This window comes from Protopterus annectens, chromosome 9.part0 (genome assembly GCF_019279795.1).
Source record: "Protopterus annectens isolate FY-2018-M chromosome 9.part0, PAN1.0, whole genome shotgun sequence".
In the NCBI taxonomy this organism is placed as follows: Eukaryota; Metazoa; Chordata; order Ceratodontiformes; family Protopteridae; genus Protopterus; species Protopterus annectens.
The window spans coordinates 1,270,579,408-1,270,600,373 of record NC_056743.1 but is presented as its reverse complement, the minus strand read 5'-3'; the positions used below and the strand labels follow the sequence as shown (position 1 = coordinate 1,270,600,373).

At 44.1% G+C, this 20,966-nt stretch overlaps 1 protein-coding gene across 5 annotated transcripts in view; it reads right to left on the bottom strand.

The window, feature by feature from the left end:
* LOC122811991 (fumarylacetoacetate hydrolase domain-containing protein 2-like) overlaps positions 1–20,966 on the bottom strand; it is a 300,331-nt gene that overhangs the window by 30,687 nt on the left and 248,678 nt on the right. For all 5 annotated transcript variants that reach the window (XM_044084198.1, XM_044084199.1, XM_044084196.1 and 2 more), the window contains one exon: positions 8,167–8,254. In XM_044084198.1, the coding sequence (XP_043940133.1) occupies positions 8,167–8,254 (88 nt within the window). The remainder of the gene's footprint in view (positions 1–8,166; positions 8,255–20,966) is intronic.

The following is a 20,966-nucleotide window of genomic DNA, read 5'->3' as shown; positions in this document are numbered from 1 at the left end:
TCATCCCTTTGGGAAAAACAAAGTACCCACAAATTATCACATAGACAGCAACCCACTGAGTACGGAAAAAGTAATCAGAGACCTAGGGACCCAAGTCGACAGCGACCTCTCATTTGACACCCACGTTGCCAAAGTGGTTAGAAAAACATTCTACCTTGCACACCTCATCATGAAGGGATTCACATCCAGATCCAAGGATGTCATTGTACCCCTATACTCCTCCCTCATCAGACCCATGATTGAGTACAATGCCCCATTTGGTATGTACCTCACCCGGCATTTGCAACAGCTGGAGAGACCACAAAAGTACCTCACCAAGAGGATCAAGGGTTTCCAACATATGTCTTATTCTGCCAGACTAAAGAAACTTCAGCTCTATTCAGTAGCATACCGCCTGCTCAGAGGTGATCTCTGCCTGACGTACAAGGCCATGTCCAATCAGGATCTGATGAACATGCTCCACCTCAAAAAATCCAAATCCATCAGGACCACGAGAGCTAAAGACTTAAACCTCGGCACAAGTATGAATAGGACATGCTGGAGGGATAAATTCATAACCCAGAGGCTTCCCATGCTTTGGAACAAGAACCCAGTTCGTATTAGGCAGAGCCCCTCACTGACTCTCTTCAAGAGAAATCTTGATGAGTGGATGGGAGATCGTAAGTTTACCCCAGGGGTCACATCTGTGTCACTGCTAGACAGGGGCACAGTAAACTAATTCTATTATATAAGGGGACCTTCATTGTGTCACTACTAGACAGAGGCATAAAATCCTAAATTTATTCTGTACATTTTTGTACCATTTCATGGGGTGGTAAAAGCCACATCACTATGGCTAGGCTTACAAATGCCCCAGGGCAGATAGCCTAGTACTATACTATGAAACTATGATACTCTGGTCTCAATGAACTGGGATTCAATGTTGTGGCCATCTGATTTGTTAATACAGATCCAGGTGTGTGTGCACACCTTCACCTACCTTCTGTCTGTTATGCATTTTTCTGCTGCTTCTTGCCTTGTCTTTTTCAAGAGCAGAATGTTATTTTCTCCATTTTTTTTTTATTTTATTGGGCTTCATACTGTTACTTACCCAAAAGATTAGTAGGAATTAGTAATTAATAACTGTATGTACAGCCTGCTTCATTTCCTGGTGTTCCCACTTGTTTCATTTGCTAATTTGGGTAACTCTGCTTCCCTGTTCTTTCCAGTAAATCTGGCATTATATTTGCTTCATCTACTACCTTTTACTGTCCCATACATCAATGACAAGTTTTTAGCATGCATAACTTTATATTCTTTCTTCCATCAGACATGTTGTAGCATTCTGCCATCACCCAGAATGATGCCGCAGTACAAGGACAAAATTATTGACTTCAACAATTGGCTAAGCTTCTGGTGCCATTCTAAAGGGATCCAGTATCTGTCTGCCTGGGATAACATGGTCAACAGACCACGATGCTTTGCCAGAGATGGCCTGCACCTGTCACCCCTAGGATTACGGATACTGGCTAAGGTTCTTGCCGCCCCTATAGTGCCTTTTTTAGACAAGGTTCAAATGACAAATTCACCACTGTAACAGGAACAGGCAAGCAAAATCTGAGGGTGATGCTACTCAATGCTACAAGTCTAAATCTCAAAATGCACTCACTCGAGGCACTCCTTAAAATGGAGAACATCGATATCTGTGCAGTGACTGAGACCTGGTTCAAGGATCCAGAGAACAGCCCTGCACTACCAGGCTATAACTCATACCACACTTTTCGGCCATGTAACCTGGACCGGAACACCAAAGGCGGAGGTGTGTCCATATTCATTAAGGATATCCACACCTCCAGGCTAGTTGCTCAGCATAATGCAGCCGAGGTTATCCAAGTGCAACTAACTCTGGGCAAAACTGCAATCCAAATTGTAGCTTGCTACAGATCACCCACCTTCCCCCAGAATTCCCACTCCTCTTTTCTTGATGTACTGGAAAATATTAGGGTTCAACCAAACACCCTAATAATGGGGCGATTTCAACTACCCCACCATTAACTGGGAAAACTACTCATGTACCCACTCCTTCGCTCTCTGCTTTCTGGAACTCAAACTCCAATGCCCTGGATCAACTTATCCACACCCCCACCAGGGGCAACAATATCCTAGATCTAGTCATTATCAACATGAGTGACTGGTGTTCCACACCTGAAGTCAATGCCTCATTGGTCCAATCCGACCATATACTAATTACCCTAGATATCCACATCCTGCCCCCAGCCCCCATTAAGGAAACCATGGTAAAACATTTCTCCAAAGCCAACTTCATGCTTCTTAAGACAGAAGTGGTGAACTTCACGACACCCATGCAGATGGACAATACAGTTACGACTACTGAGTCCTACACAATTGCACTTTATAAGCACTTGCATGAGTGCATGGATCGTGCTATCCCAAAGAGAACCAAGATGCTATCCTCCAAAAAAAGGAAGCCAATCTGGTGGTCCCCTGCCATAAAAAAAACTGTACAACAGTACAACAGAAGGAAGAAACTGTTGCAAAAGAGAGTAAAATCCCATGAGTGGAGGAGCTCCCTGGACAGTCTCAGTAAGAAGCTGCAATCCCTGATAAAATCCTCCAAAGCTAGTTACGAAAACAAAATTGCCACTGATTCTAAAGACAACCACAAAGCATTCTATAGCTATGTCAAGAATCTTAATGGCAACACTCAGATCTGCTCTGAGTTACAGCACAATGGCACTAAACATACAGACCCAACTGATACTGCCAACATCCTGTTAGGTTCAGTGCTAACTTTACCCCCCTCTCACCCCCTAAAGAGCCCATCTCTATACCGGAAGAATGCAAAGCTCCTGTAATCACAGCTGCACAGGTAAAAACCACACTCTCCAAAGCCAAGAACACAGCATCCATGGGACCAGACAACATCCCAGGCTGCATTCTACATGAACTACAGAATGAACTGGCACCCCACCTAAGCACCATGTTTAATCATAGCCTCATCTCAGGCTTTGTGCCTGCTGAATGGCGCACAGCAACGGTTATCCCACTCCACAAGGGGAGAGCCACCACGGACCCTGGGAACTACTGCCCCATTAGCCTGACGAGCCTGGTCTGCAAGGCCATGGAACGTATCATCATGGAACCTATAAACAAAGACACTGGTAATCTCCAAACTTTGGCCCCACCCAGTTCGGGTTTGTAAAAGGCAGATCATGTCTCCTAAACCTGACAGACTTCTTTGAAGCAGTCACCAAAGCCGTAGACAAGGGTAAGGTGGTTCACACAGCCTGTCTAGATCTTGCCAAGGCTTTCAACACCATCCCCCACTCTGGAATTGTAGATAAACTCACTAAACTAGGTATAAATCCCTATGTCACAAGATGGGTTGCCAACTGGCTCACTGACAGAACCCACACTGTGAAAGTAGCAGACTCCAAATCCGACTTCAGACCAGTGACAAGTGGAGCACCACAGGGTTCAGTCCTGGGTCCTCTCCTGTTTGGTATCTACTTCTCTGAAGTACAGGCTAACACAGAAGGTCTTTGGCTAATGAAGTTCGTGGATGACTGAAAACTAGGAGCCATAATCAAAACTCCTAACGATGTGGACATCCTACAAAAGGGCCTCACTGAGACAGATGCCTGGTGTCAAAGCCATGGCCTCAAGTTCAATGCCAAAAAGTGCATCGTCATCCCCTTTGGTAAAAACTCTGTACCCATGAACTACAACATAGGCAGTAGTATACTTAACACCGAAAGTGTGATAACAGACCTTGGGACACAGGTGGACAGTAGTCTCTCCTTTGATAATCACATTGCCACAGTAGAAAGGAAATCCTTCTACGTGGCACACCTCATCACAAAAGGTTTCTCATCTAGAAAAAAAAAAGAGGTCATTGTTCTCCTCTACTCATCACTCATTAGACCCATTATACAGTACAACGCCCCTTTTGGTATGTACCTCACAAGATATCTACAACAACTGGAAAGGCCACAGAAATACCTCACAAAGAGGATTACCGGCCTCAAACAGATGCCCTACGCAGACTGTCTCAAAAAACTCCAGCTTTACTCTGTCACATGTCGGCTACTCAGAGGTGATATCTGCCTAACATACAAAGCTATGTCAAACCCAGAGCTGTTGGACATGCTCCACTTAAAGAAATCCCAATCCCTCCGAGCTACACGCTCTAGGGACCTAAACCTTGTCACCACAATAAACAGAACATGCCGGAAGGACAGATTCCTTTCATAGAGACTTCCCATACTCTGGAATAAACTACCTATCTATATCAAAACAAAGCTCCTCATTAGCACTCTTCAAGAAAAATCTTGATGATTGGATGGGAAATAGAAAATTCACTCCGGGGATCACCTCTGTGGCTCTGCTCGACAGTGGCACAGAAAAATAATTTTCTTGGGTGGCAAAAGCCAGGGTACCTTTTTGGCTGGGCTTGTATAGGCCCCAGGGCCGATAGCCTAGTATCTACCTATGAACCTTTCTCAGTATATTCTGTTTTCTTGCTCTGTTTAGTTACACAGAGGTCCTTTGCTTCCCAGCACTTCCCTTCATCTGCAGACTGCCTTTGTACCTGCTAATTCTATTTGGTTTATTAACTAGATATACCTCACATATGTTATTATGGACAACAGGGCCAGCCTTGGGTGGAATGGAGTGCTAGACAAAGGACAGCATAGGGAATCTTTGTTTCAAATTGATTCCCCCTGCACCCCCACTCTGCTGCCTTTCCCCTGTATTCTTCATCCTGGGCTCACATGACTTAGAAAGTTTATGCCTTTCTTGTCCCCCATACTTTGTCTTACTTTTTAGCTTTCTCCTCGGTCCTTTCAACACACACTAAATGGTCAAGACTGCACTGTAATAAATGTGTTGAAGAAGTAAGTGGATCCAACACGTCTTATATGGACAGACTGAAGTTGCTGTCGCTGTACTCAATAGAGTATACACTACTTAGAGGCAACTTATGTCTGGTTTACAGGGAGATCTGTGACAGTTCTGCACATCCTTAAGTCAAATGGGACTAGAGTCACCTGTTCCAGTGACCTCAATCTAGCCTACAACATAAACAGGACCTGCTGGAGAGACAGATACATCTGTCGGAGGTTGCCACTACTCTGGAATAGGCTTCCAATCCATATCAAGCACATCAACTCCATAACCTGTTTAAACGCAACCTGGATGAATGGATGTGAAACCGTAAATTTCTGATGGGAACTGCCCCAGCTTCTCTCCTGGACATGGGAAGTCGTTGTTAGACAAACATTGGGCATAGATGATAGCTCTCATCTAGTATTATATTGGGATTGAACGGCTAGGCTTGTAAACTGCTGAGGAAGTGAGTTAAGTCTGGGGTAGTTATGGGGTTCAACATGAATTGAGGTACATCAGAGCTTTTTTCCAAACATTTAATCCACTGACAGCCTGAAAAATCACGAGTAAGAAAATAAATTCGGTCTTTTTTATTTCAAGGTAAAATAACCTATGTCCAAAGTTTAATGTTCAGAGCTGACAAAATATTAGTCCTATTAAAATGAGAAGTCATATGCTTGCAAGGACATATGCATCCTATCTAGGACTTGTGCTTACCTCTCTACCCTACTAAAATGATAGTTCCTTTTGGTGCATCCCTCTGGTATGAAAGTAAAAGCACAAATAGCCAATTGTCTACATTATATAACTGAGAGCTGGGAAAGTAAACAAAGATGCTTGGATAAAATCAGAGATACAGAGAGTATATGCAGTTACTACATAGAAGGAATTACAGCCAAAATGTCAGACACTGAAGCACTGTGAGATGGCAAAGCTACTTACTGTACCAGAGATCGGGAGCTATCCTACACACCCTGCTCTGAATGCCACAGACAGTTATTGTGTAAAGTGTCACTTGCATGAATGTGCACATCTCAAATCTCAGCTTAAAATCAAATGAATGAATAACTTTACAAGTAATGAATCAGAAAACTATTTCAGTTTGCTGAGGTCAGAACCATATATTGCAATCTGCTCACACACAGGTGCGACCACAATAACTGCCACTTAAATGTACACTAATGATCTGTATTTGCAATCAAATGAATGAATACTTATATAAATAATGTGCCAGGAATGTATTTCAGTTACTGCTCTCAAACAATTCATTGCAACCCTCCACATACAAACAGATTTGACAACAATTAAAGCCCCCTGCATGACTGAACACCTCCAATTTTGGATACTGATGTAACAAATTAATAAAAACATGTTTCAGCTTGCTGATCTCAAAACCACAAAATCATTTAATGTGAATCACTGCAAACCCCCCCCCCCCCCCCACACACACACACACAGACACAGACATAACCACAATTACAACTACTTGTAGATTAGTTTACATCTCAGAATTCTGGCAGTGATTAACTGAATGAAAAACTTCACAAATAATGGACCAAGAATTTATTTTAGCTTGCTGCAGTCAGAACCATATAGTGCAACCCTCTGCAAAAACACACACAAGCACACAGAGGTGTGGCCACAATCACAGCACTTGTACATCTGTGTACAACTTGGATCTCTGTTTGTAATCAAATGAATGATTAAATATACAAATAACAGAACAGGTATTTATTTCAGCTTGCTGTTGTCAGAACCACACACTGTAATCTATTGCAACCCTTTCCCCCAATACACATTACTATAGCTTAATCAAAACTTGAATAAAATTAATCTTCAAATACACAACTTTAAGACACATACTTACGAAGAGGAATATAAAAATCTTTGCAGTTCAGTCCATTGTTTAAAACATGCCCATGTTTTCATTACAAAATGATAATCTTAATTGAAACTATTTTTTTTTTTACGGAACTTTGTGACCAGTGATAAGAAGGTAATGGCTTCACATTTTCTAAATGCACTTAACCCTTTCATTAAGTTAATTTCAAGGTTGACTGCAGATCTTAAATTTTATACTGTCGGTATTTAAGTCTGTGTTTATGGACAGAATGTATGGGCTAGACATAAACTGCAACTTCTCCAGGCTAAAAAATGACTATAACCCAAAACAGAAAGCTGTAGAATGCAGATCCTGGTATACAAAATGGTGCACAGAGCATCTTGAGAAAAGATTTAAGGAAGAGTGTCTTTCTGAAACAGGCTTGATAAAAAGTGTCAAGTACAGCAGACTTGACCTCCTTTGCTGGAAGTACAGTGCTCGTTACAACTGACATCTCCATTGTCAGAGATTAACAGTGATTTTATTGAGCCAGGATTAAAAAACAAGTCTTGCTACTGAGTCCAGTCATTTGTTAAAGATGATTAAGCTTATCTTTAGCAGCAATATTTATTCAAATTTTATACTCATTTAAAATGAACTGTGTTAGATCATCTTGCTCTCCCCCTCCCAGACAGGTGAGCTAAATACAACTGCCACAGTGATGCCCTAGGTTATAGATTTTTTGACAACTGTAATTAGGTGTTGAAATTTTCACATTTATTGTATTAGGGATTTTTATTTTTCTGAATTTATCAAGACTATTTAATAAGAAAACTGGGGAAAAGAAAGATAACAGAATACAAACTTTTTTTTGTATTTACATATGTTTACAACCAGGAAATAGAATCATCACAATGCTCCAATTCTACATTTTGTATGTTAGAATATTTAGGTAAAGCTCTTAGAATACCTTTCCTTTTAATTGACTTGTATGGTAAAAACACCCACTGCAAGATGTTGACTGGAATTTGATAGCTACTTACCTAATGTAGGCAGTGGTTATTTTAATTTATTTATTTTCTGTACTGAAGTCTACTATGTCTGTCTCTTGGAGTTTGTCATTGTACCCTACTACAGTGTTTTGTCATTATAAAGTCCAAAAGAAAAAAAACATGCATTTAGTCCGTTTTTGCTGTTAATAAATTGGATTTGTGGTTTGGACTTTGGTTTGTGTGGTTCCTGAGCCTCTACCTTCACCACTTGTGTCTACTTGTTGTTTTATCATTATAACTTGATCAACATACATACACATAAATAAATACATAAAAACTGTTTCAAGTCTGCTTTTCTCTATACCAAAACCTGTTTTACTCTGAAAAGCAAATGGTATGATAGAAATCATTCACATAAGTGTTGCACAAAACTATGCCTAGATCATCATTAGCAACACCTACCTTTAAAAAACAGGGCGGCTTCCTGAAAACTCCCACTCCCGGTGGTGTTCCTGTGAGGAAAACATCGCCTGGATACAAAGTAACAAATCTAAAAGGCAGAAATACATTCTGATTAAAAAGTTCTCAAGTACAGCTGTTTTTTTAATGCTGTAAATAATAAAAGTAAAGGTGTTAACACTTTATAACACAGAAGCAAAAAATCTGGCGGAATATATACTTACCTAACTTCTGTGCCCAATTCTCCCCAACATCACTGTTACTAGAAATTACTCAGATTTAAGCGGTTTACCCCCTTTCCATTTCTTCCCACTATAATTCATGTTGTAGTCATCAATGAAAACTGTGGTTCTTTTTGCTTCAACATGTCTAACACAAGCTTGTTTTAAGAAGTGCTCTGTTCTGGTTAAGCAATTCCTCTCATCTATATCATGTTTTCTTTAACAGTTGCATCAAGATTATATTATTTAGATTTATCTCATACTCTTCTGTTATCGTGTGTGTAATAACGTCTCTCATCAGGACAACCTCAATTTTCAAAAACAGATGAAGCACAGAAAAGCTTTAGAAAAAGAGTATGACACACACTACAAGGAGAGAAGTGCAAATCTGCAAAACCAATCATCAAGAAGAGATGAAAGGCAAGAACTGCACTAACTGAAAGCCACTGAGTAGAAAGGCTTTAGTCTGTGTTACCTTATAACTCCACACCATGGGGCTGGATTCACGATGGCTTGCACGGAGTCTAAGAGTAGAGTAAGACTCCAAGCAGCCATCATGTCCGGCGAGCGATCCAGGGGCGTTCAAGAGAGCTCCTAAAATGGCTCTTACACGGACAGGGCTGGGATATGCAAATTACCTCAATTGCAGGCAAAAGGCATGCAAATGAGGTAGATTTGCGATTCAGGAAACCCAACCCTGTCCGAGTAAGAGCAGTGTTATTTGCAGAAATGTACTCAGTTGACAACTGAGTACAGTTCTGCAAATAGCAAAATGGAGCCGTGACTGCTCCAAATAAAGTTTGCATCCAGTGCAGGAAGCATGCCAATGGCCAAATATATGGCCATTGGCAATGTTTCCCGATGCAATATGAAAAAAAATAATTTTTTCCTCCGATTTCCGATGTTTAAGCGTAGCACAGCGCAAACAAGCTGTGCTCTAAAAACCAGAAAACTAAAAATTAAAACCCACAAATGTGGATTTTATTTAAATTGTTAATGTACAATGCAAGGGAATGGCAGGCTGAAGACAACATGGCCACCGAGTAGAGGTTGCTAAGGGGGAAAGCTCAGTCTAAGAGATGTAACCAAGCATTAGTAGGCAATCCTATGCAAAGGAGGGTTAGGATAGTGAATCGCAAGTTTACATAGCAAATGAGCAGTCAGTGGAGTGTAGGAGTAGGATAAGGGGATAGGTGACATCACGAGTGGGGTATGTATGAAAGAAGTGAAGCTCATTGGAGCAGAGTGGCATGTGTCAACTGTCATTTACACATCATGGAAAGAGGTAGGCTAGGTAAAGGCAAGAAATGGAAGGTGTATGCAGTGGATAACACCAAAGTTGAGTGTGTATGCACGTGTGTGCATGCCTGTAAACCCGAGTAAGAGAGTGCGCGCATGTAAGCGTGAGTGCGCGCGTTTAAGCTGGAGTAAGCATGTATAAGGCTGTTTAAAGAGTTGTAAGCGCGTTTGCGCTGGTGTGCGCGCGTTTTAACCCGAATAAGCAAGTTTTAGTCCGTGTAAGCATGTGTGCACGCATGTGAGCTGCTGTGAGCATGTATGCTCTTGTGTGCATGGTGCTGCCCCCCCCCCCCCCGAGGAAACAGAAAGGAAAAAGGAAGCACAACAAATAGTAGGAAGCTACCAGGGAGTACTAGCAGATGAAAACAATCAGAATCAGGCAATTACACAGGCAGTACACTAGCCCAGCCCAGCCTAGCACTTAAAACTCTGTAAACAACAGTCCATTATGTTTCTCACAACAGACACTGCAGTAAGCTAATAGAAGCCCTGCAGCACCACCTGTGGCATGATTGCCATGTGTTAAGCAATATAAAGCAGTGCTAAACAGCATTTACCACCATGTAGCATATGCAAACAAAATCACACACACCAACTAGCACAACTGTGGTCAATGTTCAGTAATATTGGGCAACGTCCAGCAATGTTGGTGAATATTCAGCAATGTCGGACAAGCCTGGTCTAAGTAGGGCATAGCTGAACCAAAGCCAACATGCTCATATGTGCTTAACTGGCCCTTAAGCAGTCTGCTCTGCTCAGTATGAAAATATAAAGTAGTGATGGGCTTCGAACCCAGGATACTGTGCACTATAGTTAAAGTACTGAACGACTAAACCATGACAGTATTGCAGTGGTCAGCCTGTATGAAGGAATGTTGATAAGTCTATGCAAAGTATCTCATGGAAACCCTGCAGGCACAGCATAATCCCTGTCGAGTTATGACACAAAGGCGAGTCCTGCAGTAAGAACAGAACCTGACTTCCAACACACACACAGTATAAATGTTAATATTGGTCATGTTCACACACATCAACAAATGTAGTGGACCTCAGATAGCAGCATACTGAAAGGTCACACTGGGCATGCTCACACACTTGAATAAATGAGACAAATGTCAGGCAACAAAACACGGAAAGCCTGAACTGGGCATGCTCACACACTTACGCCATGTCTGAGTACAGCAGTGGGCCACACTCACTATCCAGAAATCCGCCCTGTGCACACAGTTATATGACAACAGACACATATATAATATAGTGGAACCCTGTCATAATCAAATATGTTCTGCAGATACCCAAGTTGTTCATAGAAACTGGTAAAGCAAAGACGATAAAGACCTGCAAACAGTATCAGCAATAAACATTGTGCATCCAGAACATTAGCATAGGTTCAGAGGTTGATACTAGGCTATCTGCCCTAGGGCATGTACAAGCCTAGCCAGAGTGTGTTTGGTATTCGCAACCCTGTTAGATTACTACACTGTGCGTGTGAATAGTAGGTCACACAAGATAGCCCATGTACGTTTAGGCTAGTGTGCCTCTGTCTAGCAGGGACACAGAAGATATCCCAGGGGTAAACATATGATCATGGAGTGTGTAGCTCCAAGGGAGTCTGATATCCTGAGGTGGAGCATGTCAACAGGCACACATCATATCCGAGTAGGTGGTAAGCGACTGAGTAGAGCTGGAGTTAATGCATTCGAACTGTGCAGGGCAACCGTGTGAGTCCCTAGATATGGTTGGTGAGGAACTTCTGTGGCCAGTACAGTTGCTGCAGGTGTTGAGTAAGGTACACCCCAAATGTGGCATTGTAACCAAGCATGGTTGTGATGAGTATAGGGGCACAATGACCTCACTCGATCTAAATGTGAAACCATATGGGATAAGGTGGCCTATATAGAAGGTCTGTCCAACCACTTTGGCAACGTGATTGTCAAAGGCGACAGTACGAACAAGTCATGTCCTCAAACCCCTAACAACTCCTACCATATGTAATGGAGTACTACACCTATGTGGTAATGTGTGGGCATGTTGTTATTCCCAAAGGGGATGACTATGCAACTAATGGCATTTAGCTGTAGGCCATGGCTCAGGTACCAGTCATCCATCTCTGTTAGACCCTGTTTGAGTATGCATGTGGCAGCTGGAAAGTTGGTTATGGCACCCAGTTTGCAGTCAAGTACGAACATGGTCAGCCATATTCCCCCTGTGGTAACCTGTACGTCACACAAATATATACTGAACAAGAGAGGTCCCAGGACCGAGCCGTGTGGGATGCCACGTGTAACTGGTGTATAGTCAGACATGGCACCTGCAATTCTGACCATGTGGGTGCTATCCCTGATCCAGGTAGCAATCCATGGTGTGAGATATGTGTCCATATCTACGCTGGTGAGCCTATAAATAATGGCCCAGTGGGTTACTGTGTTAAAGGGTTTTGCAAGGTTCAAGTAGGCTGTGTGGACAACCATCCCTATGTCGATGGACCCGTTAACCGTTTAAAGAATACAAACAGGTTCAAGAGGCAAGATCTGCCCACAACAACGCTAAAATGTGTAGGACACAGCGTCTGTAGGTTCCCGATGTCTATGTGTAGGAGTCCCATGACAATACGCTCCATAGCTTTGCAGAACAGACTAGTTAGGCTTATAGGGCAATATTGTCTGTGGTCTGTTGTGGCACCAACTCTGTGGAGTGGGACCACTGTCGCTGTACGCCATTCCTTGGGTACATATCCTGTAGTAACTCCGATATTGAACAGTGATGTAATGTGAGGGTTACGTCTGTCATGAAGCTCGTGTAAGATGCAGGCCGGGACACCGTCTGGTCCCATTGATGCTGTGATGTACGCTTTGGGGAGGGCAGCACTCACCTGTTACTGTGTGATGTCAGGGAGGTTACACTCTGTTGGGATGGATAGTTGCTCCTTAGGGGAGATGGGGGGGGGGAGACATCTGCACTGAACCAGTTTGCCAGGATGCTGGCAATGCCAGTGGGTTCAGGTAAGTTTAGTCAGTATGCACTAACTCACAGCATATCAGTGAGTGTCCACCCAGGTTCCTGACATAACTGAAGAAGGCCGTGTGATAGTCCTATGTGTCTGGTGCAATTGTCCGGTAGAAGCGGCCCTTAGAAAAGTTCACGAGTAATCGTAGCTGTCTGCTAGTACAGATCACAGATGCCTTCCCCGTCTGGGATTGTGCTCTATCATGTAGTAGCTTCCTCCTGATGTTGTACAGCTTATTAATGGCTGGGGTCTACCAGACAGGTCCCCTGCCATTGCAGGAGTGAGTCCTGTTGTTATTTGGGATAGCACAATCCATGCAGTCCACTAGGTGTCCATAGAATGTGTATGTAAAGGATTCAGCAGTCTGAGTCGTATTTGCCACTGTCTCAGGGTCTCTGAAGGATACCACCTTGCTTTGGTGAAGTGAGACGTTGGCTCATGAGAAGTTCACCAAGATTACCCAGGAGGGGTGTGTGGAGGGTATATGTATGTCCAGTGAGATACATGTATGTTATGACCTTACCAATGAGGGGTATATCGCTGGTGTGGAACATAGAGTCCCCATGTTGGTGATGATCAGGTCCAATATGTATTCCCCTTTGTGGCTGTGCTGACTGGTTGTGCCATAGCATATGAGTCTACAAATTGTAGCGACTGTTGGGCGAGGGTGTTGGGGCTTGAGTAGTATCCCCAGTCAATATTTGTGCATTTGAAGTCACCCAATATAATGGTGTTTGTGGAGACCTTCATACTTTCCATAGTTCCCATGAAAGCAGAGTGTGGTTCCTGAGTTTGGGAGGGTGGTCTGTAGCAGGCAACAAACTGAAAGGCAGTTTTGCACAATGGTAGTTGTATATGTATGGTCTGTGATGCTTTGTGCAGTGCTACTAACCCGGAGGTGTGTGTATCTGTGATGTATATGGATACTCCCCCTAGTTGTGCTGTCTGTTCCAAGTCTTGTGGTAAGAAAGCATGGTATGAAACATAACCTGGTAGTGCTGGTGTGCATAAGTGAGCCTGAACCAGGCGTCTGTTAGTGCACAGATATCGCTATCCTCCATACTGAGGAGAGTCCTGAGTGGCCGCAATATGAGGGTAACACATCTGGTGTTGAGCAGCATTACCCTTAGTTTCATTTAACCTGTAATGTCTATGGAGGTGGGTTTGTCTTTTGAGCCCCGCTTAAAAAAGGCACTATGGTGGTAGCAAGAGCCTTAGCCAGCATTCGAAAGTCCAAGGGTGACAGGTGCAAGCTGTCTATAGTGAAGCTACGTGGCATGTCGAGCATGTCACCACAGGCTGACAGACACTGTATCCCCTATGAATGACACCAATTTGTTAGCCAACTGTTAAATGTAATATGTTTGTCTGTATACTATGATATCATAATTGATGGGTGTAAGATGCTAGACAAGGTCAGGGTCATACAGGCCTTGGCTAAATGATCAGAGTGTTCCTCCATGTATTATGTCATGTGGTCCAGGGAGTAACATCTGAGGTTTTACGCACCAGCATGGACAATGGTGGTGCCAGTCCTGTACTTGCTTTGGAGTGACCTGACTGCATGTGTTATGTGGCAGATCCTGGCACCCGACAGACAGCCCAAAGTGATTATTCCCTTGTATGGGCTGGTGAGTGGTACGTCAGTGTGTCTGACAATAAGTGTTGCCTATTACAAGTGCATTAGATATGTTGTTTAGCCCGAAGGGCAGTGACTGTGTGGCACACTGACATTGTGAACTATGTGATATGTGGGTATTGTAGTGGGGTAGCAGTTGTGTGTGTGTCTGCTTTGCAGGTCTCTGCTGCTTAGGCAGAGTTCATTTACAGCATCCGAGTATGTCTATGTGTGATAATGTGGTTTGAGTGCTGTCGCTAGAGGATATGTGACACTGATATGTGGTGTGTGTGGTTACCTTCACCACCTGATAGACTGTGCCAGTCATGGGTCGAGAGAATTCAGCACCCTGTATGTCTATATAGGTGCATCTCATACATATATCTGAGTTTGTTGGGAGGAGGAGAGGGTTGTCTGTGTACATGAGGCAGATGTGACATTGTGTCAACATCACAATATTCATCAGCTGGACTGGAGAGTACACACAAAACCGACCCCTGGACATGCCAGGATATTATGATGACATACTCTGTAGCCTGATCACAAAGGATCAGTAGGGTGTTAAGTGTGTAAAAGAGTAGAACAGGGATTAGTGCTCAGGTTCGTTGGTGTTTTGTAAAGAGTAGCTGAGAAGGAGTCCAGACTGAATCATGACACCTCCTTCAGCTATCTCATAAATAGCAATGTACACCCATATAAGTCTTGAGTCTGGGCCAACTGTACCTGACTGACAATGCTGACATCCTGACAGACAGGCCCATATATACATACCCACCTCCAACTGACGATAGTCCATATCATCATACCAGGAAATATCACATGTAGAATGGATGAGCAGCTACCCCCAATGCCAAAAGCATGGCAGCAAGTGGAATACATTGATTCCCAATATGTGTCATGCATAAACTACAGAACAGATTCTGCACCTGAACAGTCAGCTGAGCCTCACCCCCTACACAGGATGTGGAACCGTTGAATGTGTTACAGCAACATATGGCACTCCCCACAAGTGTTGGTGCACAACATACCATGGGAAATTCAGTCCAGTATGCCTATGAAGTCTGATCTGCAAGGTCATGGAGTCCATCATGGTTGAAGTCATAAACAGAGCTATTGGAAGCTGACATACACACAACCCTACCAACTGTGGTATGTTCATGTGTGGATCATGGTTCCCAAACATGCTAGACTGTTTGAAAGGCAGCCACCCAGGACATACATCACTGAACACAGCTACACATGTCTCACATAGACTTTGAATAGCCCTTTATTAACATCCCAGACACATGTAGTATCCAGAAAACCAACAAGCTGTGCATAACTATGTGTTGACATATGAAGGAATGTCAATGTGTCCACAGATAGATCACACAAGGTAAGGATTATGAGGTCCTGTTCAAGCTGTTGACACCTGCTGACCCACATGGACCATTCCTGGAATGGCATAAAACGAAGTGTGCACACATCACCATGTCCAGTCTGATGATGTCGCCATCCTATAAATAGAGCAGGAGAAGGGAAACCAGCCAGTAAAGCAAATAGCGCGCCGTGTTAATGCGTTTCTCTTTAGTATCATAACATTGTTATGTAGGGGTCTGAATCCTGCAAACACTGACTTGTGTGTGTGTGTGTGTGTGTGTGTGGGGGGGGGTGTATATGTGCAGTTTCTTTTGAGAGGACTGCCCTTTTTGAAGACTGGGAAAACTCACTAAAAGAGGTACATTCCTCTTTGGAAAGTCTGATGATGTCACCATCCTACAAATACAGTAGGAGAAGTGAAACCAGCCAGTAAAGCAAACAGCACACCATGTTAATGCGTCTCTCTCTAGTATCGTAACATAGTTAGGTAGGGGTTTGAATCCTGCAAACACTGTGCGTGTGTGTGTGTGTGTGTGTGTGTGTGTGTGTGTGTGTGGGGGGGGGGGGGTGTATGTGTGCAGTTTTCTTTGAGAGGAGTGCCCTTTTTGGAGACTGGGAAAACTCACTAAAAGAGGTACATTCCTCTTTGGAAAGTCTGATGATGTCACCATCCTACAAATACAGACGGAGAAGGGAAACTAGCCAGTAAAGCAAATAGCGCGCCATGTTAATGCGTCTCTCACTAGTATCATAACATAGTTAGGTAGGGGTTTGAATCCTGCAAACACTGATAGTGTGTGTGTCACTGTTGGTCAATGTGGTGTGGATTTTGGTTTTACTATGGTAGGACATATTATGATTAAAACAGTAAGTGCATTGCACACATCAGGTATCTGCGTGGCAAATATATATGTGTACATGTCCACTCAATCAGTACATAGGTGTGAAGCCTGCATACTACATGAATACATCTGTTTCCATTGACAGGTCGTGCCGCTGCTTCTCAGATCGTAAGTCACATATGTACGTTTGTGACACGGCCGTCCACTGTTGTGATCTGTGACCAAGGTCATCTGTGCCACACACACCCATGACAGTTACTAAAGAGTAGTGTGAGTGAGGGTATATGCCTGGGGCATATGTCAGACATGTTCATACAGAACAACGACTGGCAATAATGGACAATGTGTATAGGTGTACAACTGCCTTGTGGATATGCATTCAGGCCTCTAATGTCTTAAGTGATACACCGGGGGACTCCACAATACCTATGGATATGTGGATACCAGGGGACACATGACATAACACGAGGCTATATGTACACATTGGTACCCAACATACATGTTGAGGTCTACCATCAATGTGGTACTGACGGGAGAGTATGTATAGTAAATGTGGATGACTATGCCAAAGCCGGCTTACTACTATACAGCATGCATCAGACAGCAGGTATCTGTCTGTATGATACCTTTGTGTAGGATATGCAACCCATCCAGGGAATGCATTGTAGGCCAATGCATGCATTTCCAGATGTGGATGGACACATCCCTAGTGTGTTTGCATGTACCTAAGAGGGCTATATGCCAAACAGGTGTGGTCCCAGGAATGGGTGGCGGTCAATACCACTGGTTAGTGTTAGAGTATAGCACCGGAAGGATCCAACTGTTACTGAGTTCTCTACAACTGTGTATCATTTGTCAGGACATCATCCAATGATTGCTGATAGTCATGCTGTTGAGGTTGTGTATACTACCAGACCGCAAATCATTGACAGATATTAACAGTATCACCCACAGCATAGTGTCAACCCATGTCATACACACCATGTGGACCCATGTTAGTACATAACTGTAGTAGAATGCATACTGGCCATTGAAAGATACTATGAAATGTTAACAATGTGTACAAGAGGGTATGCCACACGTCCCATGTGCCCACCATGCACGTACATGCAGACAGTGCGCACCCACCATGTTCACAGATGTACACTTGTTAATCTGTACTGCACACAGCACACACGTACTGTCCACTCACTAACACATGCTGGCAACACATTACACTTCAGCCAAGTGGCACATGGGTGGACAATACATACTCAGACCTAACAGTGGTGTAAACAATGCTACATTGACAATCAGAGCTTTGATGCATAATGCCTGCTGAGACATACCTACAAGGATGTCATTACACTTTCCTGTTGACAACATGCTAATATTGCTATACTGCTATAATGTCACCCTGTGCATCAGCACCATGTTAGCCTGTTCCTGCATCAATGTTACAGATGACAGGAGGCGACACAGGTATCATCATATGCGCAGGGTATGTTGTTGTTTGTCAGAGCCTGACATTGACCCATCCAATTGACGTGTGTGTGTGTGTGTGTGTGTGTGTGTGTGGGGCAACAATTCAGCATGGGCCAATGTTGATGTAATGTGTGTGTATGTTTGAGCCCTAGTTGTTTGGTTAATGTGTGTGTGTGTCTGCATGCACACAGCTCCACCATGTGGCTGCCATATAAGGTAGTTTGTGGGACAGCCACAGACTGTACCTGCTAGGCTGTACAGATCACTGTCTCCGGCCACGGACACCGTACCTGTGCCTGGCAGGGGTGCTACGGACAGTATCGGGTACCAACCCTGAATGGGTACTGTCATCAGAGGTATGACGACTGGACCCGCCAGAGCCATGTGCACGTGGTCTACTGGGACAGTTAATGGACAGGCCAGCCCCAGCATGGCTGGGGCTGGTACTGCCACTACGGGAGCGACTGTGAACTGTGGGCCATTCGCGACCACTGCCAGCTGTTGCTGGCATGCGTCCGTGTCGACGTCGCAACCATCCCGCACGGTCCTGGCTCATGGAAGACATATTGTGGAGGGCATCTTCTGTCTCCCCCCAATGCCCATCAATGACTTCGGTGTAATTCTGGATGGCACCGGCAAGGTCACGGATGCTGTCATTGATAGTGGTGTAATGGGCCCTCTGCACCCAAAGTCCCTGTCTGGTGTACCGTTCCATACGTGCCTGAGCCTGCATTACAGCCCGGAACATACTGGACGTTGTAAGACCTGTGAGGGCACGTCTGCCAGGGGCAATACAACCAGCGCTGCCCCCAGAGAACCCCTGGACCTCCGCCTATGTGGTACCATTCCAGGAATCCGGCTATGGCTGCTGTGAGGGGATGCAAGTGCCATGGGTACCACACTCTCCTGGTCAATGCCAACTGTATGCTGTCCCTCGCCTATGGCCATTGGTGATGAGGGATGTATTGACAGTATGAGTGCGCGCATAAGTAGGTTTGAATGCTGTTTACTGTCGATTGGCGGACCAACGACAGATCCTGTCACACCTTCCTGTGCCAGAATACATGTCTCATCATCACCACTATTTGTGGCAGTGGCTTCAGGTTCCCTGCTGCTTTCGGCCACCCCTAACTCAGCACCTGTGAGAGGAAGACGGGAAACATACTTTACAGTCTGCACATGATGCATGCACACATTAACACATGCACACATAAACACATGCACACATAAACACATGCACACATATACACTCCTCACTACAGCACATACACACACACACCAGCAATCCAACACATACTCTATAGTGGGTGAAGGTGGGTGTCAGTATCACAAGGCAAACAGTCACCACATACGTGTCAGCATGCAGAATATGTGTTGCACAAGACCATGCAGTGCAAGTGTAGACGCCCCTATTTCATGGCAGTGTACATGGCTTTGATGCAACTGTGTAGTTGTTCAGTGATTGGCTACACCCTGGAACACAATGTGTACATGGACACAACATTGCTGTGCAAGTATTATCAGCTCTGCAATGCCCTGTGCACCATCACTCACAGGTATACATGCCATGGCTGCATGTGTTATCTGTGTGACACATACATTTCCATGTCTGAGTACAGTGTCTGTGTCCATAGCAGATAATAGTGGGCACAGGTGTAGCATATGCATGCTATGTACACACACGGGATGAGTGGTGCATGTTGATGTGAAGGAATCCCAATGCTCGACATGGCCAGTGTACAGTGGTTATGGTGAGTGTGGGACATATTGCAGATATGTCTGTGCCAGCCATGGCATGGCATGCTACACGACTGCAACATTAAACACCACACATACCCAATGTGTGCCATGTGACCTATACACCCACTAGCATTCCAGGACATATATGTGACACTTTGTTCGGATGGCGACTGCTGTGCATATTGTGTATACTGGCATATGTAATCACACACATAACATGCTATGCATATTGTGTATAGGTGTATATGTTTGCACACACACAACATTGAGGTGCACAGCAATGACTGCTATGAGTAGTACTGTGGTCAATGTAACTGGATGGGGTGTAGTACCCTGTGCCATCATCATCATGCATCTCGTGGCCAATCACAGCTACTAATGTGTGCAAGACCATCGCCTAGCATGCTGTACCTGAACTGCAGTGCCGTGGCTACGTTCACAATTACACAGCCACTTTGTACATGGGTGTGTGAGGTACTCAATAGGGAGCATTGTCTAACATGACTGTGTTATGTGTTGAAGAGTGTTGCACAGCCCCATGATAGGCCTCTACCCCTGAGGTACATCATGTGTGTATGCATGACATGTGGGATACTGAAGTGTGACCTTACAGCGGGTGTGTGGTAATGCCAAATGTAGCATGTTTTCATGTACTGCGTACGATAAACATGTTCTATTGTGTACAGCTGTAGCAACTATGCATATCCAATGTGCAGTACATTGTTGCCACAAATGTGTCTGCTGCTCTGTGCATTGCATGTGATTGAGGCAGCTACTGACTTTACTGAGATGTTAAATGTCTCACAGCAAACACACACAGCATGCATTATGCGTAGGTGTGTTACGTGTACATGGCCTACACCTCACCTATGACATGCACATGTCATTACCAATATTAAAGTGCTAACACACTCATCAGCATGAATAGTCTGCCCTGCTGTCACACCAGAGGCACCTACAAGAATATGACACAGTTTGTCAGTGGCCACAACTGTGGCATTGCTACTGTGAGTGTGCTAAACTACAGTAGAACAACAGTCAACAGTCACAGGTGTACAAGATACTATTCCAAATATTAGTATTGCACACAATAGGCAGCACAACTGCTGAACACACAGTACACATCTCACATATGCATATTCTAGCAATACAGGTAACAGTAGACTACAGCTAGGGCATATTACCTGCATGCTCCATGTCATCATGCTGGGTGGCTCCAGCCTCCATGAAGACACATGTGTGATGCTGTTGCTG